This window comes from Eptatretus burgeri, unplaced genomic scaffold, assembly GCF_056783735.1.
Source record: "Eptatretus burgeri isolate ZD-2024b unplaced genomic scaffold, Ebu_testis_v1 Ebu_testis_scaffold_3160, whole genome shotgun sequence".
NCBI lineage: Eukaryota > Metazoa > Chordata > Myxini > Myxiniformes > Myxinidae > Eptatretus > Eptatretus burgeri.
Window position 1 is genome coordinate 190,270 of NW_028225108.1, and position 25,400 is coordinate 215,669.

The following is a 25,400-nucleotide window of genomic DNA, read 5'->3' on the forward strand; positions in this document are numbered from 1 at the left end:
GACCACAGTTGATTCGAGGGTCAGCAACAGGGATTGTAACACCCTTGACGTCCAACTTGACAGTTGGGGGATCAGCCTGGTACAACCGCTCAAAGTAACCGGCCCAGCGGGCCTTCACTTCAGACTCCTCTGTCAAGAGCCTACCACTCTCTGCTCGAACTGTAGTGCTCCGAGGGATGGGCTTGGATGAACGTAATGTGCGAATTCCCCTGTAAGCGGGACGAGAATCACCTGTCCACAGGTGATGCTCTACCCCTCACAGATTCCTCGCACATAGGCCTCCTTGTCCACCCTCAGTGCACGTACAGTTTTACGCCTCAGCTCCCTGAACAGCTCAGCTCTGCCATTCAGCCTGGCCCTGCGACTCTGGTCAATGGTATCCAGTGTCCCTTGAGAGACAAAATTCTTCTTTGCCCTGCGGTGAGCTCCAAGGCATCCACCGGCAACATCAAGGACGGTGGTCTTGAAGGCGCTCGACAACTCTTCAGGACCCCCCAAAGCACCCAGACCCCCCCAAGTGTCCACTCAGCCTGTTCGCAAACTCCTCAGCTACTCTCTCATCCCTGAGCTTGGCAACATCCAGTCTCAGCTGGGATGGTACCATTCTCCAAGATTTAAGGTGCAGCTTTAGAGTTGCTACAACAAGCCTGTGGTCAGTATTGAGGAACTGAGCACTCCGGTAGACCCTGCAGTTCTGGATCATCCTCCAACGACCGTCAATGAGGACATGGTCAATCTCCTTTGCCACACCGCCAGCGTTGGAATACCAAGTCCAGCGATGAGCTTGTGGGCGCTGAAACCATGAACCAGCCACCCTAAGTCCATGACTTCTTGCAAAGTCAAGGAACTTAGTGCTATTCTGGTTCATAGTTCCTGACCCATGGGGACCAACACACATCTCATAACCGTCCCTATCAGTTCCAGTCGATGCATTGAAATCCCCCAAGACTAGAAGTGTATCTCGTCTGGGGCACTGATCAACCACAGACTCGAGTGTGGCGTAGAATGTGTCCTTCACGGTGAGATCACTCGCCTCAGTCGGAGCATAAACAGAGACCAGGGAAATGACACCTAAGGAGTGACGAATCCTTAATCTCATAATACGCTCGTTGACCGGTGTTACCTCAATTATCATTGGGGTCAGCTTATTGGACACAGCTACAGCAACTCCTTGGGTATGGTAACCATCAGAGCGACCAGACCAATAGTAGGTGTAACCACCCACCATTATCTCGCCGCAATCCGGTCTCCGAACCTCAGAGAGAGCTGCAATCCCGATGTCCAAACGCTTGAGCTCAGATGATAACAGAGACAGGTGATCATCCTCTCTTCGGGATAGGACATTCCAGGCACCCATCCGAAGGGACCGCCTCAGGTTAACCCAAGGAGACCGCCGTCTGGTGGACGACACCTCAGCACCACTCCGACACACTCTCCCGCAATCTGACCCAGGGATGTTACCCCGTGGTTTCCCTCCTATCAAAGATTGGGGGTCCCGAAGGCTTTGCCCCAATCCCGTCATCCGGTGAGCTGCCCTGCGAAGGGAAGCTGCACAGGAGGTACTCCCACGGAGTGGGTTTTCAGATTTTTTTGCGTTTTTACGTTTTGCGGAATGAAGGGTTTTACGGTGGCCGGAGTGCAAATCCTGCCACCAACCTCCTAATAAGAAGTGACCCAACTGCAGGAGGACGTCCGCAGACACAGTTGGGCACTAGATATGGATGGCCGTTGGCTCACAAGGAGCTCCTCCGCCCTTTGTCCTCCAGATCTTCACCAAAATTGAATCATTTCCTCCTTGTCGTCCTGGTGGATGATTGCGCTCCACTGAGTGCTGTTGTACTGTAGTTTAGTACTGTGTTTACTGCACACCAAAGCTCCAGATGACTGTGAGCTATTTTCACCCTTGTTTGTCATTCATCAGAACGATTATATCTGTGTGCGTGTTGCAGGCACTCTGCTGGTGACCCCTCGAGCGTTTTTTCACCTGCTCGATACCTGTCGGCATATGTGCTTCCTTGACGTTTCCCTCTGCTTCCGGGTGAGTGAGGAGATGGCCGAACAATTGGCGAATCGCTTTCCACAAGTCTACATCAAGTATACCAGCTGCCATTGAGGTCACATGACCCGTTCAGAGCCGCAAACACCTGAGGAGCACTCTGATCCATGCATGAGAAACCGATTGTGTCATGTCGGTGATGATCCTCCAAATGCTGAACTTAATTAGAACCAAAGCTTCAAGTGTGGCGTTATCAACACGGTTATCAAATGTGACCTTTTACGAATGTATTTTTTTAAGTCGAGATCAACTCAAAGGATGACTTTTTGTTCATCAATATAATCCAGCAAACGTTCAAATTGATAAACGTTGTGCCAATAAATGTTACCAAACTCACAACACCCTTTTTGGAGTGTTATTCTTTCACCTTTCACGCCTGCAGATTTTGACAACAGATGCAAAGACTCTTTGTTTGATTTTCTCCATGGTCCAAGGTTCGTGGAGGATTTTCGGACCTCCCTGGGAAGAGGTACAAAATGTATAACGTTCCGCTATCACGATCGGTTTCGTCGTGGAATGTTCTGTTGACAAGGACTTCAGCTGAGCGTAGGTTTTCCATGATGGCGGAGCTGGGTCACACAAGTTCTTCACTAACTTGAACTCATCTGGTCCCACAACGACCAAAAATAAACTCGCATTCAGATCTTCATCAATCCGGTTTGACGCCAAAAACGCGTCACATCTGTCCGTGTCGTCCTCGAAGAACTCCACTTTTTCCTTGAGAGGCCCAATATTCCCAAACACCCAATATTCCCAAACACCCAATATTCCCAAATACCCAATATTCCCAAACACCCAATATTCTCGAACAAATATGGTATTGACTGATCGAATACCTCCGGAACTTTTTTTGTGTTTCTTGGTCTGTTTTGGTTTGTCACGTGATTGACTGGTGTACCACAGCGTACCTTCCTTCACCACACTGTACTTACAGTACCAGACGGTGCAGGATGACCCGATGACTCTCCGGTGAAGATCACAAAGCGAACACCCCGGGATTCACGAGCGGCTCCGATGGAGGAAACGCGGTCGGTCCAGGAGGTTCTCTCTTAGACCGCGGGTCCATGGTCGGTTCGCCCGAGGATAAGGAGTCCAGACCCGGTACGTAACGGTCGCTCCGATTGTTTATGTTTCAGATTCTGTTGTGAAAGGGAAGATCGAGTTCGAGTTTATCGATGATTCGTTCCTTCAATACGAAGGTTTGAATCACAAACTCATTCTTCATGTTATGGTTTTATTGTTTACAATAATAATAATAATATAACTCTCCAGATTAGAGTGAATGTGACAATATATCCGAAACTTGTTATCCCCCCAATGTACAAATCACCATCAAGTTTGGTCACCATCAAGTTTGGTCATGAATCAGAACAAGTGTTCAGTGTGTTCTGAGGTTTTTCGTCATTTATCAACCTTGAATGAACATAAACGAGTTCACACTGGGAACAAACCGTACAAGTGTTCTGTGTTCTGCAGTGTTTCATCGGTTATCACACTTAAATAACCACAAACTAACTCACACAGCACTCAACACCAAAGATAAAATGGTGTCGCCTGTTCTCCAACCAACAGCGGCTCGGCACCAGACAAATGGGAGAAGATTAAATAAACAAAGCTGGAGTTTAGACGAGAAGGAAATCATCCTCCACTGAAAAGTCTATACTATTGGTGAAGGAGAACAGGTGTAAATTACTGGAACTACACAGGAAAACGAAACATAAACAAACACAGCCCCAATGATTGAAAAAAAAATAACAAAGGGAAATTACAAGAATAAATATCTGCAGATACAGTGTGACAAATGGGAGAATGACAAAAGAGCAGGAAGATTAAAAAAAATGTAGGTTGATGGAACAAGGATCGACAAGGAAGGCTCTTTGCAACGGCGAAGAAGAGATCGAATTAGTTAGGATGGAGAACGAGTCATCAATGCTGTGACCAAGGACACGACACTCACACCTTGCAGAAAATGGCGGGATTGAGTCAATCGGACAAATTCAGGTTTTGTGGGGTAGAAACAGGAAGTATCAGGAACCTCCTTTCAGGATGTAAAATACTCATGTCAGAACAGCTGTACACAGAAAGATACATGACAGCATCTGCAGAGTAATCCACCTTTACATCCATAAACATTTCACTATCCCTGCCCCAAAATAATCATGGAAACGCAAACCACATCCGATCCTTCAAAATGAACATATAATGCTCATGTATGACAAGATGATCCCATCCAAGTGTGGACATTGCAAACAAAGCATTGTGTCAGGACATGGTGATCAAACACGAAAAGGAAAAGTCGGCATTGTGGATCTAACACACAACGCACATCAAGGGGGGCGTGAGACTAGAGGGGCGTGAGTGGGAAGGACAAAACAGTGGGGAACAGAGACATGAGGAGATCTATGCAAGGGAGAGGGATGGGGTGGGGTACACGGGGTAAACAAGATGGACACTACAGGGACTTTCAGGAAGGAAAGCAGGGAATTTGAAGGAGGTGGGTTTGGGGGTGGATTAACGGGGGAAGAAAAGATCGTGATTTTCGTTGGAGGAAGATCAGCGATGGTGGTGAACAGCTGTTTTCAACACATGGAGGGAAGAGTGGGATTTAAAAGAGTGTAAGTGTGAAATGTCACACAGGCACGACGGGCCAGCTGGCCAGTTCACACGTTTCATTTTTTTGCACATGTCAGCACAACATCGATTTAATACGGGAAGTGTGGCAAACGTAGATTTACGTAGATCTAGGAAAGAATTCAACGACAAAAATCTACTCTGATAAGAGTTAAGAAGGTTTTTGAGCGACACCACGTGGGAACGTGATGACGTCATCTGGACGGAACAAGCCGCCATTTCCGTACGTTGGGGGCGGAGTCAACGGCGTCGGACTTTTCATCACGTGTTCCTGGTTCCGAGGTTTGCGAGAAAAGATCGAGTCGGCCTTGATACAGGACTACAGGAGGAGTGGAGGCCTCACAATAATAAGTCAATCCTCCCTTCACCTGAACCTTCCAGGTCGTTGAACATCGCCTCGGTTTCCCGTCTCGACAAACAACAATGAACCCGATTGGAGGACGACGTCGACGTCATTTGTTACGGTAACTCCGGGTTTCTTCAGGGCGGGAAATTTAAATATCGGATGTTGCAGCTGAAGTCGTCGTCGCTTCGCTGACGGATTTAATCGAATGACGTCATGTTGTTCTTCACGAACATTCTCCTCCATTCACTCGATCATTATCCTGAGGTGATCTCACATCTGCTCGTCAGTCAGATCACGTCTTCTTCTTCTTCTTCATCCATTCTCACTGATGATATTTATCGAGGAGCAAATACAACCGGTCACTTTGTTGAGGGAAACCTTGGGATCCTCGAGGTCCTGATTTCGAGTCCCGCTGGCCACTGAATTAACACCAGGTGGGGTTGACTCAGCTTGTGATCCTTCCGAGGTTCGGTGAAATGAGCACCAGTACACTGGTAATAATCCCTGCGTGTCGAAGGCGACTGAAGGGAATCCGGCCGTAAAATGCCACAAGAAAAGGGAACCATGATTGGAGTCGCAAAAAGCTGAGCCCTGCTCAGGGGGAAAAGGCTTTCAAATGGTGGGAACTTTGTTGAGGGAAACATGAAGTGGGGGAGAAAGGGGACGGAGGAGGGAGGAGGTAGAGAGAGGAGGAAGGGGTGAGAAGAGGAGGGAGGGGGAGAGGAGGACGAGGGAGGAGAGAAGAGGAGGGAGAGGAGGGTGAGGGTAGAGAGTGGAGGGAGGGGGTAGAAGGGTTAGAGAGAGGGGGATGGGGGAGAATGGAGGCAGGGGGAGATGACTGAGGGGAGGAGGAGGGGAAGAGAGAGAGGAGAGGGATGGGAGGCGGCCATTTTACTTGTAAAACAACCCAATGTTGAACACGTCCTCAAACATTTGTCGGACATGCATTCATCGATGTTGTTCAAACTTGGAATAAGCCTAAGGAATGATGGATTACATGTGCATGTTATTTAATTTCAAGATCAGTTCCAAGATGGCCGACTGGCAGACATTTTGTGACTTGAACATGTCCCCAACCATTTCTCACACATTCACGCTCTAATTTTCTTCAAACTTTCCATAACAAGAACACACGATGTAATACACTTCGACCAAACTTTATTTTGTGATCTGATCAAAGATGGCCGATTAGGAGACTGGCAGCCACATACTTGTTTTAAATAAATATGGGCTCGCCCTTCAACTCGGACAGCAAAATTACTAATACAACGGGGGCGATGACATTTTATGTGTTTTTTCCTTGATAACAAGGGAGGGGAAATATTTTCAAAGATGCAACAAAGGATATAGTTTCGACTTCCACTGATATAACGAACTTGCACACTGTTTAGTTATGCAAAGATAGGCACCATTAGAAACATACTCTGAGGAAATTTAGAGAGCGACAGAGAGAGAGAGAGAGAGAGAGTGAGAGAGAGAGAGAGAGAGAGAGAGAGAGAGAGAGAGAGAGAGAGAGAGAGAGAGAGAGAGAGAGAGAGACAGGGAGACAGAGAGAGAGAGAGACAGGGAGAGAGAGAGAGGGAGAGAGGGAGAGAGAGAGCGAGAGAGAGAGAGAGAGAGAGAGAGAGAGAGAGAGAGAGAGAGAGAGAGAGAGAGAGAGAGAGAGAGAGAGAGAGAGAGAGAGAGAGAGAGAGAGAGAGAGAGAGAGAGAGAGAGAGAGAGAGAGAGAGAGAGAGAGAGAGAGAGAGAGAGAGAGAGAGAGAGAGAGAGAGAGAGAGAGAGAGAGAGAGAGAGAGAGAGAGAGAGAGAGAGAGAGAGAGAGAGAGAGAGAGAGAGAGAGAGAGAGAGAGAGAGAGAGAGAGAGAGAGAGAGAGAGAGAGAGAGAGATATTTTCTCCTCTATTCTCCAACACAGATCTTCTCACACATTCTGTGTAAAATGCTGTGGACACAGAAGAGCAATCAGCGAGGGTAAGTCCCGACAACCGTACTTTTGAGCGACCGCACAGACACGCACCTCCTTGCATTTGACCTTCTCTGCACCACATTTGCATTTCATTGCACCTTCTCTGACAACGCACCTTAGACATGCTTAGTTTTCCTCTCCTCCTCCCTCTCCTTAGCGATTGGAAAGCAGGGGCCAGTCAGCCACACCAGGTACAAGAGAGTGACTTCTCGCACTTTCTCTCTCTCTATCTCTCTCTCTCTCTCTCTCTCTCTCTCTCTCTCTCTCTCTCTCTCTCTCTCTCTCTCTCTCTCTCTCTCTCTCTCTCTCTCTCTCTCTCTCTCTCTCTCTCTCTCTCTCTCTCTCTCTCTCTCTCTCTCTCTCTCTCTCTCTCTCTCTCTCTCTCTCTCTCTCTCTCTCTCTCTCTCTCTCTCTCTCTCCCCCAAAAAAATATCGTGATTTTGGATTGGTGAAAATATGAGATTGTGGTGAACAACTGTTTGGAAGACCTGGAGGGAGGAGTGGGTTTGAAAAGAGTGTGGGAGTTTGTTGAAGAGGCGGGAAAAAAGAGGAACGAGAGAGTGAAGGTGAGCAGTGATTCTTGATTTTGGCAGTTTCACCAGAAGGGGATTTTTGGCCGACTTTGAACACCCTGCGGAATTATAGGGGGGACAGCACAGACAGAGCAGTGGGGGCAAGGCCGGAGAGGAGACGGTAGAAGACAGAAAGACCACCAACCTGCCTCTGGTGAGAGAGTGAGAGACCCAAAGACTCAGCTTCATAGCGGGAGATACCAATGATTCAAAAAGCCTAAGTTTCCACAGCGTGAAATCGAGCTGGATTTGAAGCAGACGCACCACCACAGAGGGGTAGAGCAGGACTGCATCAGGCTGCAGATGGAAGCTTTGTAAGTTGTTAGAAGCTCAGGTGTGCCAAGGAAGGACTTTGCACGACGTAGGATTCCCATTCGGCGACTGACTTTGGAGACCAGCTTGGAGATGTGACTTTCCCAGAAAAGATCGTGACAGATCATGAGACCCAGAATCTTGAATGAAAGGACTTCTTTTAAGGGATTGTTGAGAAAGTAGATTGTGGGGGAGGGGAGGCGGGGGGTTCCAGAAGGTCCTTTCGTAGAGACATACTGAGAGTGTGAGATTTGTCAGAATTGAAAAGACATGTTCGACGTGTTGGACCAGCTTGTGATTTTATCGAGATCCGCAGTGAGCGAAGAAGCGAAGAAGTTACACGATCTGTTTTTGTACCTTTTTTGTGCAGGGCAGTAATGCTTGCTGATTTCTCCGAGATCTTAAAAGTTCCGTGATTGTCCGATAATTTTCCCCGATATATTCAAAGGACGGTGGTGGACGTCCTTCATGGTGACTGTGGTTGCAGCATTCGTCGCAGTTATGTGATGATAAATGACCACGTGATCTACGTGTGCCTGATCGCGATTGTGGATTTTATTCCAACTGCTGTATGTAATACATTTGCATGTTGAGCCTCCTCTGCACTTCCTGCTCAACAGGACCAGGAGAAAACAACGGCGTGGACATGCACCAGGAGTGCCGAAAGCCCCTTTAAGTTTCTTCCCATCGGCGCCTTATCCTGAGCTGTCTCAATACGTGAGCCATGTTCTGGAACTGAGCTCCCAGTATGGAGCAAACAATTCCATCTACAACCTGGTGGGTCCACCTAACATATTTCCCCTCTCCTGGGACTTCATGCACGTTTCCATTACGAGAACATGCGGATCGTGGTGGGAACACTTGTCCCGGTGGACACCCGCACGTTGTCCCAAGAATCCCGAGTGGTTTATAAGCCAGGATTTCATCGAGTTACTTTTCGACGAGCCCGTCTTCCCGACCGGGGTCTCGGTCTTGGAGACGTACCACCCTGGGAATGTGGTTCGGATACTTGCCATGTCACGGGATGAAGGTGAAGACTCTGCTGTGTGCAGGTACGAATGACGCTTTTGGGTCCGAAAGTCTTTATGCCTACGAGTCCAAAAGGGACGACATGACCAATTACACTGAACAACAAATTTTTTTTACTCGAGATGTGTAAAGTGATTTAGACTAATTTGGGTACGCTGATTTCAAAAATCATAACCGTTTTGCTGTATCACGTCAGGATTTTCAGTAACAGAAATATTCCCATTGCCTAGAAGTCAGGATTTCAATGAAATTTACAAAAATTCATTTATTCATTTATTTCATCATGAATGCTTCAAAATTATAGAAATTACAGAAAAACTCCACTAGAATGTAATTAAAAATGCTTTAGGCATTTGGCTTTGCGTTTGTGTTGCTCTGTGTCAGTTTCACGATGCAGGAACCAGCAGAAATCGCCCATCATGTTGGGGTTGTGCCGCCCTTGGTAACGCGTCTCCATGAGTGAAATCTCTTGGTGGAATCGCTCGCCGTGCTTGTCCGAGACTGCTCCCAAGTTGTCAGGGAAGAAGTTCAGGTGCTGGTGTAGGAAATGGATTTTCAGGGACATCCTGGAGCCAAGTTTCCTGAAGGACTCCAGCAGCTGCTGCACTATTTCTTCATAGTTGTCCGCGCGCTCGTTCCCCAAGAAGTTGTCCGTCACAGCTTTGAAGCTCCTCCACGCTGCCAGCTCTTTGGGGTTTAGAGTTGTCGGAAAAGTTTCGTCCTTCATAATCTGTCGGATTTGCGGTCCAACAAAGACACCAGCCTTGATCTTGGCCTCCGACAAGGTGTTGCCAAACTTTTCCTTGAGGTATAAAAACCCACGCCCATTCAGATCCATTGCCCGTACAAAACTTTTCATCAAGCCGAGCTTTATGTGGAGTGGTGGAAGGAAAACCTTGGCTGGGTCGACAAGGGCGACATGCTTCACGTTGTGTCGACCAGGTACATGCTCTTTTCGCTCTTCCCAATCTTTCTTCGTCCAGTGATTCTTGTCGTCTCTGCTATCCCAGAGACAAAGGAAGCACATGTATTTCGTGTAGCCTGACTGCAGCCCTAACAACAGCGCCACCACTTTCAAGTCTCTGCAGATGTGCCAGTTGAAGTCATTGTACTTGATGGAATCAAGCAGCTGCCGCATAGTCTCATAGGTCTCTGTCATGCCGAACGCGTGAGCCAGTGGGACTGATGGTTTCTCGTTGCCATTGTGGAGCAAAACAGCCTTCAAGCTGTTCTTCCCCGAGTCGATGAAGAGGCGCCAGTCTGCAGGATCGTGATCACACCCAAGTTCTTTCAACAGACCGTTGATGTCACTGCAGAATGTCATCGTGTCTTCCATCTCAAAGAACTCAGCCATGTCTCTGTGACGTGCTCTGAACAAGGATATCTTGGTGTTAGGTTCAAGTAGATTCCACTGCTGCAGCCTTGATCCAAGCAGCTCTGCCTTCGCCTTTGACAGCGAGAGATCTCTTACAAGATCATATAAGTCTCCCTGGTTCAGAAGGTGTGATTCTTGAGTGTCGGGTTCAAAAGGTTCATCATCACCATCCTCTTCACCACTGCTTACAGCTATGTTCTGATCAGCTGGAGATGTTGGAACGGGGTTCTCGTCATCATGAGGCACAGGTTTACGAGCAGAGACGCAATCAGCGTACTTGATGTGACCTTTATTCTTCTTGTTGAAGCCGGCGATGCTTGTGCAGCAGAAATAACAATCATCATGATGATTCTGTGGCTCACGCCATATCATGGGCACCGCAAATGGCATGCTCGCGCGCTTGCCCACCAACCACTGAGTCAAGGTTGTGTGACAGCTTGTGCAGCAGATGTGTGGTGCCCAGCTCTGTTCTTGGTCCCCCACCTCACACCCGAAGTAGCGAAAGTAGGCGGCCTTCATTTTCACTGCTGTAGATATACTTCGCTGTTGATCTTTTTTGGTATACCGACCACAGACATAACAGAAGTTGTCAGGATGATTGGTACAGGAACGCCTACTCATCTTTATCTGAAAGAAAGAAATATAACACAAGTTAACAACAATTGTACGAAATAGACATGTTAAAGACATATTTAAATTTCATTGAAATCCTGACTTCTAGGCAATGGGAATATTTCTGTTCCTGAAAATCTTGACGTGATACAGCAAAACGGTTATGATTTTTGAAATCAGCGTACCCAAATTAGTCTTAATCACTTTACACATCTCCAGTAAAAAAAAAATTTTGAAATTTGTTGTTCAGTGTTATCGTTTGCTTTGGGAGTATGTTTCGTCTCTGGTCTTACATGTTGATCACGGGATTTCAATAACTTCTTAGTTATGTGCATGGCTCACAAAGTGGGTATGCTGTGGTATGTTTGTGGGAAATTCCACATAAAACTATTATGAGGTATTTAGACAAACCATCAATGGTCAGAAATGAAAGTGGACATCTTGGGGAACCTGTAGAAACCGGCAATATCATACTCTCCATTTCCCAGTTTTATTAAAGATGAATAAAAGCAACAGAATATGGGTATTTTAACCTGAGAAATGTTAGTTTGATTGGTTAAAATTTTATTTTACTGGACGTTTGTTATGTGACAATGATTTTGAGTGTGGTGACTCAGAATGTGAACTTTGGTGTCTCTTTTATGTTTTGATGATGTTCTGTCTCCCTGTTCAGGTTTTCTGGCATCTACCCGATCTGATGAAATAATGGATTCGTACATAACGTTTCGTGTCCACTGCATCGAGAAAAATAAGGAGTCCAGTGTTGATAATGTTTCTTATGATTTTTATTCCAAATCTCCCTAAATTTCTTGGAAATATGAGAGAGTCTAAAGGCAGAAAAATATCGATCAAAATTGTGATCAGAAAATAAAATTCGGACCGCAAGTAATCCCGTCTTGATTTTCGTGTCAGTCCCGTTATGTATGAATCATCATCTCTCGTCAGACGCAAATAACGCCAGCATTAGAAAATCTTGCCGTCTTGCAAACTTCCCCGATTGATGGATATTATCGGCACTTGCAAGCGTGTCAGCACATTTCCATTCGCCGTCGAGCACAGCGTTTGTCTTCGTGTCCGTGTCTGCGAGAGCCGTAACGTACGAATCCAGCATGAGGACGCCGAGCCGAACGAGGTGACTCGCATTTGTCTGATAGTTCTTCATTTTAACCAACGCCAGAATTTTTTTGGTGCTTCGTGAAGATCCGAGAGGTAAGAATTATGTTTTTCTTTTCATGTTTAAAGTGATTATTTTCAAAATTTCGAAAGAAATAGATTCAATTTTCACGTTATTTTTGACTTACAAGTGTGGCTTTCTTTGCCACTGAACTCGTTTGTGTTTTCTTCATAATTTATAACATCGGACTCTCTCAAAATGTGTTGTTTTTTTCTTTTTCCTGTCAGAGTAAAAATTATCTGTTTCTTTTCCCAAAATATAATATTTACGTTGTTTTTTTCATCTGATTCTGTACATAACGCTGACGCCAAGCTCGAAATTCGAACGTGTATCTACAGTGTTGTATATATTCAGTGGTAACTTTAAAACCGGACGTGCTGTAGGTCTAAAAATTTAGATTTAGCGATTTGAATACATGCAGATTAACATAATGGGTTGCATTTCATGTTTCCCTAAACTTTTTTTTGCCCTTTGTCGAACAGTAGTGTACCCACTTTGTGAGCCATGCACTTAAATATAAATGGACGAGTTACCTGGTTTTTAATACATTTGATCTGCAGGTAGTGGACAAAAAATTGGAAACCCCTGGGTAAATGAGTGTATATTGAAAGCAACTGCTTGGCCCATGTGTTAATTAAGCAACTGACATCCCAGCATGCTTAGGGTCATGTATAGAATGCTGCACTGGCCTGGTTACCTATCATTATAGCTGGCATGGCTGCAAGAGGAAAAACCTCAGTGATGAGTTTTGTTTCCCCCTTTTAGGAGCTTGTTGGTCTTGTGTGTATTCTTCGTGCTTTATTTTCCCCTTTGATCTCATCTGTTTGTTTATCTTTTACTTTTTCTCTGGTGCGTCTTGTGTTTTCATTCATCTGTCCCTTCCGACCTTTCCCTGACCTTCCTTCTATCTGGTAGGCCTTGTCCACCGGCCAGGAAGTTGGCCTCCCTTGAATGAAAGTACTTGACACCACCTCACTCCCTCCCGTTCCCCCTCCCCCTCTTTCCTGGCGTTGTCCCCGCCATCCCCATGACTCTGGCATGGCAAGCAGGTGCCATAACTGCGTCCGATTCAAGTTTGACAAAGCGGGATCCGTTCCACAAAGTGAGGTGTTTGGGTGGACGGTATTGTTGGGCGTGCTGGAGTTCAAGGTTGAGGATTTTTTTCTGTTTAATCTCTTCGACCCACGGATTGGAGGTGTCCTTTCAGTCAGCTGAAAGGTTTGTTGAGTTTTGGGTGAGGTTGACTACTGCTCGGTCAAGAGGGTCTCTGGCTGAATGGGCAGTCTTCGCCCTCTCTGACAATGAGAGGGTCGTGACGGCCATCTTTCACAATGAGAGAGTTACTGATCATGATGTGCAGTATTGGTTGGCTTGATATGTTGAAGTGAAGACCCCACCATGATATATCTGAAATGGTCTGGGTATATGGACCGGGACTAGGCAATATCGGATGAAGTTTCGGGTCAAGAAGGAGGGGACGGTGACTCATATCCATAATGGGATAATCATTGGGATGGACCAAGGGCAAGTGTTTTACGCAGGATGCCGCAGATGCAAACAGCTGGGCCACCTCGTCTCTGGGTACAAAGAACAATTTTGCTCGCAGTGTGACCAGCTAGGACATGTAAGGGAACACTGCACCTCTTCGGTACGGATCAACCTTGGTGGTTCACCGGGATGCACCTTCCGCTCCTGCTCACAGAGCTACGCCAGCAGGATGCATGCGTCTGTGGGTGGGGGTGGGCGGTTGCTCTGGATGTGGGTACAGGTGCGTTGTCTCCTTGTCTGGTGAGTTGTCACCCCCTCCCGACAGAAGAGGAGGAGAAGGAGGCCGCAGTCTCCCCGCCACAAGCGGCACAGGACCTGGATGTGGTTATGTCGGCTGCCGGACTCACTGAGGTGGGAGTGGAGCACACGGCGGAAAAGGTGGTTTTCCCGGTCGTGTAGTCGGAGGGAACAACCTCCATCCAAGAGACCCCACTAAGGGGTTCAAATTGATAGCTTCTCCTCTGAGGACGTGGGGATAGACGCTGGTGAATGGACACTGAACAAGCACCTGAGGAGGGACCGTGAGGGCTGAAGACTGCCTCTGCTGGGCAAAGCCCCACACGGTATCTATCGACAAGGGACCAACGTGAAGAAGCCTGTACGGCGAAGAGCCCGAGTGCACGTGTGGTGCTATCCTGAAGAACTCTTCAACTCCGAGTACTTGGTCCAAACAGTGAAGGGTTCTGGTGGTTCTGTAATGTTGGGGGATGCATTTTCTTGGCAAGGTTTGGATGCAGTCATGCCCTAAGAAGGCAAGGTCAATGCCAATCACTACTTCATGCTCCTGAGTGATCATCTTCATCCCATTGCAGCCTTTCTTTCCTGCCGGGAGAGAGGGGGGTTGGGAGGGGTGGTCTTGCATGACAATTCCCCCATCCACAGAGCATGTGTGTTCACCCAATAGTTTGTTGAGCATGACACTGATGTTATGCATATGTCATGGCCTTCTCAGTCTCCAGATCTGAACCAAATCGAGCATTGATGGGATATTGAGGAACGAGGTTTGAGACAGCGTTTTCCACCTCCATCAAAAAGTTGATTCACTCTCTCGTGGAAGAATGGTGCCACATCCCTCCTGAAGAATGCCAGACCTTGCTGGACTCTATGCCGCAGAACATATAGGCCGTACAGGCCGTACGTGGTGGTCCAACGCCCTGTTAAGTGTCTTCACATTGGTGTTTCCATTTTTTTGTCCACAACCTGCACGTTTTTAACATGTCTCTTCCTTCCTCCAACTACCAATTGTCAATCCCCACATCCTCTGCCCCTCACCATCCCAATCCCCCCTGAATTCCGTTGAGGCTCACCAATTTGAGGATCACTTTGTGGTTGACAAATCCCATTTGAAGACCACTTTGTGGTTGACAAATCCCATTTGAAGACCACTTTGTGGTTGACAAATCCAAGTGATTGAATGCTTTTCCAGATCTCGCATGGAGATGTACCCAGAAAGCTTGGTGTTGGCTTCATGGTTAAGGAGGTTGGCTTAAGATCTCATGTTGAAATAACACCAAGTGGGTTGACTCAGCCTGTCATCCTTCTTAGGTCAGCAAAATGAGTACCAGATTACTGGTAACAGGGGCACTGCATCAGCGGCACAGTTCAGAAAATTATGCATCCAGCAGCCAGAGGCTGCATACGAATCAACAACAATATTGTTACGAATTTCGGCCCGTCCGCCGTGCGATCGGCCACGTAACTCGAATCGCGACGCGTCGCCCACCGGAACGGACAATTCAGTCGTGACCCTCCTGGAACTACCGCCAGGAGCCAGTCACGGGTGGGGGTTTAACCTCACCACGATCGTGCCAATTGCCCACCAGCGCAGGATAGGGTTGCTCGCCAAATTCGACCTACCTAAGTACCTGCCCGAGTGGTCGACCGGGCGATCGTACCTCGCCGCAGGTCGACTTCGGACACGAACCGTTTAAGCGGCTCGTTCCGTGCTGCAGGGATAACCGAGCGGAGTTATCGTCGACCTCGACGGTTCAGATTACTTATTGGGTGTTTCAACCCACTACCTTACGTGATGCAAGATGGAACTTTCAACCGAAGGAAAGGACGCAACGAAACGGGAAACAGTTTGACAAGCAAGCACTTTATTTCACACACACAACACACGCACGTAAGGCAGAAATGCAATGTGCAGCAAAAGCAAAATGCAACAAAAGCAAAAGCACTACTACCGACTATAGTTATTTGCAACACTTAAACAATTATACTTGTCGGGACTCGGCGCCACATCATTCATTCAAAATAAACAGGAAAGACCTCCCCAGAGGCAGAGAGGTAGATGGGGTCCGTGGACCAAATGTGCGCGGAACCTGGAGGAGCGGCCAGGTCCACAAGACCGAAAAGGTCTTACCCGCGTCCTCGTGACGCGATGGCAGGCAAGCCGCAATATCAGTGCAGCTGCGCCCCGACTCCGTGCCCCTGGCGTGGTCGGTGAGCCCTCTCCGCGTGCTCCGCGCAAGCACGGTTTGGTCGGCACCACGGTTAGGGTGGGGAATGAACGGGGCCACCGGCATTATCTCAGTGCGGATGGGGGGGGTGGGAATTGTTGATGCTCAGGGTCGAGCGAGGGGAATGGCTGGCTGGCTTGGTCACTTGTGAAAGCGAAGGTGGCTCGAGTCCAGCGACGAGACGACACCAACGACGAGACGAGCCCAGCGACGAGACGACACCAACGACGAGACGAGCCCAGCGACGAGACGACACCAACCACGGGAAAAGCGACCCCCACACTACAACAATGAGTTCCACACAGACTCGCGTCTTTTATAGACCGGGGGAGGAGCCTGTATGCAGATTTTAGGATCAAAACGCGATTGGAGGCGGGGCCACGCCACCCTCTGTTCAGCCATTGGTGTGGCAAAAAGGGGCGTGAGCCTCTTTTGATCCGAATTCCTCTCCCGTAAGGAATCCATTGCACTCACGGCTTGCTGCGTTCGGCAGCAATCACCGAACGGCTTCGGACAGTACGACGTTTGGTGTTGACTGGTGGTGTGGTTGATGGTTGTGGAAGGAGAAAGGCGAAGGTGGTGGGGGTTTGCTGTGGTGGTTTCGTTGTTGGCGTGCGTCGTTTGGGAATGGCGGTGAAGCGATGTTTGCGGGATGGAGTTGCGGAGGTAAAGAGGCGGAGGTGTTGGTGTTTGAGTTGTTGGCGGCTTAATTGTCCAAAATAACGACAGAGAAAGAAAAATGGCTAACTCAAAGCGTCGCAGCCCGGATGAATCACACATATTCCCTCGAAACAACAGGTGTGGGCTAACTACACATGAACTTTTCGATATATCTCACCTGAGGACCCTTTATGGTGTGTTGCGAATTTCCACAGCCGTAACACTATGTACTGTGTCTCGTTGGACGAGAACAAATGGTCTCGTTGCCATCTGCACTTGTTTCAATCACACAATGAAGGATTTGTTCAGCATTCACACCAGGAGAGTGTGGATGTGGTGTGGTGTGGTAAGTGGTGTGTTGTTTCGCCACTCAACTGCAGTGTGGGAGTAATAGAGATGTAGAAAAGTTAACCTCTTTTCCATAATTGTACGATTGTGCTTCTTCTTTGTCCATATGCAGCACAGGGCTTCGGGGTAGCGTCATTGGCTGAGGTTGTGGCTGTGCCACTGATGCAGTGCCCGATGCAAGTTGGGGCAGGAATTTGTAACTTGACCATGGTGCCGGCAATAGCTCGCCTTCTCTTCACGAAAGACACCATGGGCTCTTTAACGTTCATCCGAGGGACGACACACACATTGATGAATCACCTTGCCTGTGAAACATCAGGATGGCAGTTTATAACTGGGTCGGGATTCAAACCCAGGCGAGACGGCTTGAAGGTGAGTGTGCGTACCTCTGGAGTTCCATTCTGTCAGCCCCCTATTGCACAGGAAGGTCTTCATCCTCAAGCCATTACATTTCACACAGCTAAAGGGGATCGTTGTGTAAATTTTGAAGACAACATCAAGTTTCATTCATTTATTTGTTAATTTATTTAATAATGGGAGTCCTGTCCTTTTACACATCCGTTTTTATCACATTGGAGATGTTCGACATGAGCCACACCCCAATACACAATGTCTACTTCATTGTAAAATCAAAAGGACTCTCCTCAAAAGGTTTACTTTGGTGATGTACGATGCAGGTGGCGGACGCTGTGGTCTGGCCCTGCGGACACCAATCTTCCACCGAACCTCCCTTTCAAGTTTTCCCCACCGATACAACCACCGGGTTTTGCGACGAACGTCCTCCGTCTGGAGTTCAGTTGCTCCCTGAGCACTTTCTGCATGGAACTGGACACTGTTGTTCTGTACGGTATCCCGGTGAACATCATGCAAGCAAAGAAGAGCGAGAATGAAGAACTTGCTGAGTCAGAAAGACTTCAGCAGAAACAAAACAGAATGGAAAGAAGTAGGAGACGAGGTGTGGTTGAACATATGGAGGAAGAAAGGAGGGCAAACGAGGAGGAAGAGAAGCTTTCCCGCTTCAGAAATAATGGATGTTTTGACCTTTTACCTTTCGAGGTGAGTACGTGAACCCCCACTCGTCATCTTCTCTTCTTTTAAAACTTGGTTTTCCAGATCACATCATCTCATTGTTTGACTTCAGAATGGTTTCAGACGATGGCATCAACATTTAAATGGCTGTCCAACTCTGTTTGTGTTTGGAAGCCTTGATGGCTTCACTCGTGGTGACCTGTGTTGTTTTAAGAGTTACTGGTTTATCATTTGATGGACATCCTTGACTATCTGGACAGTGACAGTTGGTCAGGTTGATGCACTGACAATGAAATCGATGTTTTTTGTTGCTGCCTTACTTCCACGACAGATTATCGAACTTATTTTATCTCACCTGACACTCCCTGAGCTGTGCTGCCTCGCTCAATGCAGCCGTACCCTGCACGACTGCTGCTACAACCCAGCCTTGTACAAACACCTGGACCTCAAGCCTTTCTGGCCATCTCTCTGCGAGGAGGACCTTCTAGCTTTGAAGCCTCGTCTCACCCATGCACGCTCGCTCAGTCTCTCATGGACTGGAAACGATGGAAAATTCAGTCCTACGGTCCTTAGAAAGTGAGTAATTGAATGCAAAGTTAGTAATCGATGGCCTGGGTTGAGGTAAACCCTCTCCACTTCTCTTTCATTCTGATCAGTTTCCTCTCCTTTCTCGTCTCTTACCGCTTCTCAGATCACTATCAAACTTGGTCGACATAATTACCAGCCACAATTGTGCTTACAGGATATAAATTTACTGACCACTCTTCAGTTTTTCCAGGTTGACCTGATCAAAAGTAGAGTTTTCTCAAAGCGTTTGCCATGCTGAGGTCACGGAATTCCGTTGCTGGACGTTATTGTGTCACCGAATTGCTACTGCTGCTGTTTTTTCTTTGTAAAATTAATTTTTGTATGGTCTTTCTGTCCTTTCATTCCTTTACCATGTCCTCAGCAGTCCTTGACAAGTGGCTCTTCCGAGGTCATTATGCTACGGGGTGGTTGTAGTTTTGCAGTCCTCACGTCATATTGTTGCGGAGCCGAGTATCCGCTGCGAGCTCGACTGCTAGATGGAGCAGTAGGGTCGACTCCACCGAACACCCGGAATCTAGATCGTACCTCTCGGAAAACTCCGACAGGTACGGTTCCCTTACCGGACCGTGAATCGTCAATAATTCCACCACGTGGTACAGGGTTATTTGCCAATCTTCAAAATACCTCGAGATCCACGTGGCGAATTACCGAGTATTCACACCCTCGACGGCCCTTGTACGAGTCGAGTCGTTAGCGTGCCCGACCCATGCGCAACCCGAGCTGATGGTTGCCGATGTTCCGTCGGTCCAAATGCACATTTACAGCGGCAACAGCCTTTGTAATTCACCAACACGCGCCATGCTGAGCCAATGGAAGAAACACAGAAACAAGCTGATACATTTAACAAATGGGGAATTTATTCACAGTAATCGGGGAAACGAGGGAAGCACGAAAGGGCAGAGTTATCACGACGAATATAGAATGTAAGTTTACACACAAGCACTTAAACAATTCCTACTTACAGACGGGCCCACACACAGACGCACACCCAAAAGAAACGGACCCAAAATGGTCTTGATTATCCCTTCAGCTCGGAGGGAAGTCGAGCCGAGGGACGAGAAAGTCGCAGGCTACCGTCCTGGCCGCGAGTATGCGGCTCGACGTCCACACCTTCCCAGAGCACCAGTCGGAACGAACGGACCAAGGGCAGTCAGACGCAGACCACGCCAGCCACGAGACGAGATGACCCGGGAACCAGAGCACGCCAGCGACGAGATGCCTTTCGCCCAGCCTCAAGAGATGCGTTTTGAACGGGTGCTAATTCTTCCTCTCTCGCTCGAGCAGATCCATCCGATCCTTCGCTCTCCGTTCCTTATTATTGCTCTCGTGCGCGGTCCGCTCAGGCAAGGCCCGCTCTCAGGCTCGGTTTGCTCAGACGTTGTTGTCGTCGTTGGAGATGTAGTAGCCGTAGTTGTTGTTGTGAGTGATGTAAAAATCCTAACGATCAAAATAACTCACAGAGCATGTACATTTATTCACCCATTAAATGAGGGAAGGGGACCCGAACTAAAAAACACATACTTACCGATAAAACTGTTCTATAGGACCTGTATGTTGAGTGCTCATGGCTTCCAGATTCGAAACAATATCACATCCCATCCCATCACCATTCCTTGACTGTTACATCCAACTGCTATTAATAAGCTTGGTCACCCGATCAAGATCGGGTTGTTTCGCCTTTAGTAAACCATCAAGAGGATCGATTGTAAAAGCTGCCGAAAAAAAACAACAACAAACAAAAATAACCCGAGAGTGCACCACGGCAGTGACGGGCCAAATGGCCTCGTTTCCTTCTTTGAGTTTAATTTCTTCATTTTTCAGACGTACACACACACACACACACACACACACACACACACACACACACACACACACACACACACACACACTCACACACACACAATATCTTTGCAGGGGTACGAGGGGTTCTTCCTCTGACCTGACCCTGGGAACTCCAAGTAAGTTTGCAAAATTTCGTAGGGATTGGCCTAGCCCTCTTTTTTGTATGGGTATTTCCATACGTGTCGGGGATCGGTAATTTAAACATACATGTACTCCGAGACGCCGAGAATATCAAACAATGTCCGAACTGGATAAATGAACACTTTTTTCAGTCGTCGGCTGCTGAGAAGCCCTGCACTGCTGATAAGTTGAATTCCTGAATTTAAATTTTGAAATTTGGCTCAGATTGACCAATGTTGAGGTTATGGCAGATGTGGAAATGAAATAAAGCGACGAACGCTGGTGTGTTTATAATCATTACAATGTATCCAGTGATTTGTCAGTATGATGATCAGGCGGCATTCGATGATATGAGTGAGGAAAGTGAAAAAATATCGCTTTATCGTTGAGAAACCATTGCGGCCTGTTCCAAGTCAAGGCATTGTTGAGCAGACCAAAAAATAGAGAATTAACACCCCAGTGAGGGAGTGCGAGGTAGCCGAGGAGGTGCCTGATGAAGGATATAATTATATAAGGCAATTAATTATTTTCAAAAGTGGTGTCTTAATTAAACCAAACAACCTTTGATCACCCATGCACTCCCTTCGAGTTCCCTAAATGTGCATGCAAAGTATCAGGTTGGTAGGTTTCATGGTTTTGAAGTCATGGAGGACACACACACTGACGAACACACTGACGAACTGGAATACACACACACACACACACACACACACACACACACACACACACACACACACACACACACACACACACACACACACACACACACACACACAGTGAGATTTATTATTATGGAAGAAGAAAGATTGTGAAACACCCTGCAACCCGTGCCTTTCACATCCGATCATCAGCGAATCTAATCATTCTCATTTGTTGGAATGTGAAAAAAAAATAATTTAAATATCTCCTTTCGTCAAATTATTTCCACGACATCGAGGGTGCAGCATATCAACCAAAGATTTTCAATAAAGTCGTGTCTTCAATCGGGATCTTTATCCCCCAGATAATTTGTGGGCAGCTTCCATCCTTGAAGAGGTGACAAAGCCCGGTATTGTCCTGTGGTGGAATTACTCGAACCTCCATTGGAATCACTCCAGTCACAATGAGAGTTGAACCATTTATTCAGGTGCACACGGGAAGAAACAAATTCACAGAGCAACACCAAGATGAGGTGTTGTGAACTTCTCTCAGAGATTGTTCACAACCCTAACTTTTTCGAGCAAAATTATTTGCATGGAAAGGGGGAAAGAGGGGGCATGGGTCGGACAAACAACAGTAGATATTATCTTGACAAAACTACACATCACTCAATATTCCTCAGCTTTTTAATTCGTAGAACACCATATGTGGTTTGTGTGCGAGCATGGGAACACCGGTCTCCATGTGCAAGCATGGGAATTCATCTCTCACTCAATTGTGGTTTGATTGCAAGCAAGCAGTTCGATTCACAGGACAAAGGGGCTCCCTCATCCTTTGGGCGGTATATTGTTGTAGTTTCGCCGGCGCGTCGCCACGAGCACGACCCTCGATGGAGAAGTGGGGCCGCCTCGGCTTGATCGCCCGGAATTGCAGATCGCCGGCCCAGAGAAGTCCGAGGTCGGTGGGTCCTGGTTATTTTGGACCGAAATACGCCAATGGGTAGACCACGTGGGGTAGGGTCGATTGCCAACTTCAATTTACCGAAGTACCCACGTGATCCAGCTACCGGGGTATTTCACCCTCGACGGAACTTGTTTGGAAGCGAGCCGCTTAAGCGAGCCCGTTCCGTGTGCGATGCCGAGCGATTTTATAATCGCCGAATTCCGCCGGCCCGATTATCCGGTTACTCCGTTTTTGCGGCAATGACTGCTCACTTTCCCACACGCACGACACACCCAGTCAATGGAGAAATGACATGACGAGCTGAGTACATTTAAACAATTGAGTATATTTATTTACCAATGATGGCGGACGAGGGGAGCAAGCAAGAGGAGAGCTATACCGAATATCAAGCAAGGCAAATAATATACAGGCAAAAGCACCTAACAGTTCACTACTTATCAGACGGGCCCACGGACACACACACACACACACACAGACAGAAATGGACCCTCCTGGGTCTTTATTGCGGCTCTCCAGCCGAGGAGGACAGTCCGGCCGTGAGAGCCAGGCCACCTGGCCGCGTAGCGTGGCTGAACGTCCCCTTCTCTTGGGGCTGGTGTCGCCGTACTAGCCAGGTGCAAAGGGATGAGACGTAGGCTCTGGAGCCGGGACGAGGTCGGTCGCCGGAGAGGCGAAAGTGATGAGCCGGGAAGCGAAGAAGCAGGAGGAGAGGACAGAACTGTATCAGAGCAACTTCAAGAGAGCCGACCCCGATAAATCTCAGGACCCTTTTATCCATCCCCCTCCCACTCAGTCGAACGCTTGTCTCCTCCCCGTTCGCTCTCCCATTGGACAGGAAACATCGTTCGACTCCTTGTCCGCTCACCATTGGACAGGCGTGCGGTGGGCGGGGCGCTCCCATCCCTCTGGGCGGAGTCTCCAGCAGGGAAGTTTCGTGGCTCCGCCTACCACTTCATCTCGATTGGTCGAGGGCCGCCGCGTGGCCACTCCCCGAGCTCCACCTTCTTCTCACGGGAGGACCTTCTGCGCATGTGCCCTCGCTCGCATTCCTCTCATTCGCCAAAACGGACGGCAAACCCCGCGATTGGCCAGGTGGAGGAAGCGAATGCAGGCGATGCGGTGTGGTCGGCGGTAATGTCGGTGGCGCTGGCGGTGGTGTAAAAATGAACTGAAAGAAAACCTGACTATTATAATAAATCACAGCGCAGGGACATTTAATTACCCATTAGACTAGGGAAAGGGCTATCTATTAAACACGTACTTACCGAGATAACTAATCTATAGGAACCTGAATGTCTGTGTGCTCATGGCTTCCAGATTCGCAACAATATGTTGTAATCGTGCGAAGGCAAATGTGTGGGCTGCTTCCTCTTTTCAAGGACGTTACCCAAACTCTGGGTTGGATCATTTTACCCATGATCCTTCATGGTGAACAACTCCATACATGGTGACAAAACGACTTATTTAATTACAATGCTTTGAAATAGACTTTAAACCTTTACGAGCATTTAAAAGCGAAAGTATGTTGTTATCTATGAGTTTAAGTCGCAATAAGAACACAGAGCTGTATCAATTATGTCCTCATGGACCTTATATGTGTGAAGACTCTTTTCTTCGGCCGAGTATGAAGAGAGTCAAAGAGGATTTTCGAATACACGGTTTATTCAAAGGAGCACACACATGTGGAGGTGATGTGACGGCTCAACCAACACAGTGGAGAGCTGCCCAACCACACTGAAATTCCACATTCCAAAACCCTCTTATATACAATCTATCTCTGGTTCGTTTGATAAGATCACCGGGTGTGGACTCAAAAATGTGGCAATGGGCTCTTTTTCCCCCTTCCCAGGGAAAGTTGAAACGGTCAAACCACATATCTTAATGCTCTGCAACTTCTCCGAGGCAGTCCCCCCCTCCCCCCCCGACCCTCATAGACCAATATAATTATCATGTGTTTGATGAACTTTTTAATCAATCATTGTCTGTCATCTCAGTTTTCGCCAATATGTTTATTTTATGGGATAAAAGCCTTTGTTTGTGAAGTTTAAATCAATCATGAGGCTTAATTTGGCAACAGCCAAACAAAAAAATCCATTGAGCTAAGATTCAAAAATAAATTTTCCACCACAGCAGCAAATGTGTGTCGATGAAAGTTGGTTTTTAAGTTCGTCTTGTCTCTCATGGCTTTGTTTAAAACACGATCCCAATGTCTTCCTGCGGTACTTTTTTAGGTTCCTGGGTGAGTGGTCTGAGCACCTACTGCACCTGGAGCTGGCAAACTGCCATTGGATAACAAAGAAATCCTTGGAATCTGTTGCCATGCTCTGCCCAAACCTTCGTGACCTGGATCTGTCGTCATGTGACGGAATACCACCTGGAGAATTCAGGCAGCTCTCTTCCCTGCATAGGCTACAACGCCTCGTCCTGTACCGAACGCGTATCAATGTAAGCTCTTTACGTAGTTTATGTTCGTTTTCTCTCTCTCTCTCTCTCGCAGCTTTGTCATTTATATAACCATTGTCAGTAAATCTTGATTTTTTTATGGCAATGTTAAATCGAGACCCCCCCCCCCCACTTTCTTTGCCTCCCAAGCAAGTGAATTTAAAGTTCAACACAAACCGAATGAGAAACGTGAAACCATATTAAATACAACGAACATTTGAAGCAGGAATTTCATACATTTCCCGTTTACTTTCCTTCCATCGCCCATTGAACTCGGCAAGATCGATGTGGCCTTGTTAGTGCCCTTCTTTAATCTACATGGTCCACTGCCTGTAAGATTTTTTTGAATCTCCATGAGATTACAAAGGAGATTGCAAGCTTAACGTCACCTCCATCATGCATTACCCTCTGCTGGCGCGGTTCCACAATGGTTTTAAGATCATCGGACTGGTTCTTAGATCTTTCAACGACACGAAGCGTTGAATTCTGGAATAAGCCACCGAAATGTCTTTCTCTCTCTCATTGTGCTCCGTGGATGTGAAGGGGATTATTTTACCAGGGTTCAAGGATGACATCGTACTCCCATCTTGTTTCAGACAGAGAGTCTCTTGTCGATCACTTCCAAGTGCACGGAGTTGAGGGATCTCAACCTCGGATTCTGTTCTGAGGTATGTACATCTCTTTGTT

The 25,400-nt window shown here is 47.4% G+C and overlaps 1 protein-coding gene across 14 annotated transcripts in view; it reads left to right on the plus strand.

The window, feature by feature from the left end:
* Positions 1-25,400, plus strand: part of LOC147006619 (F-box/LRR-repeat protein 4-like) — a 159,761-nt gene that overhangs the window by 24,338 nt on the left and 110,023 nt on the right. The window contains exons 1-6 of one of the 14 annotated variants that reach the window (XM_085868349.1): positions 4,580-5,151; positions 8,503-8,934; positions 17,768-18,146; positions 18,451-18,695; positions 24,503-24,716; positions 25,310-25,381. The exons of 4 other annotated variants lie outside the window; for them this stretch is intronic. In XM_085868349.1, coding sequence (XP_085724475.1) covers positions 5,111-5,151; positions 8,503-8,934; positions 17,768-18,146; positions 18,451-18,695; positions 24,503-24,716; positions 25,310-25,381 — 1,383 coding nt within the window. In that variant the 5' untranslated portion in view covers positions 4,580-5,110. 9 more of the 14 variants (XM_085868375.1, XM_085868345.1, XM_085868357.1 and 6 more) reach the window with 9 other exon arrangements.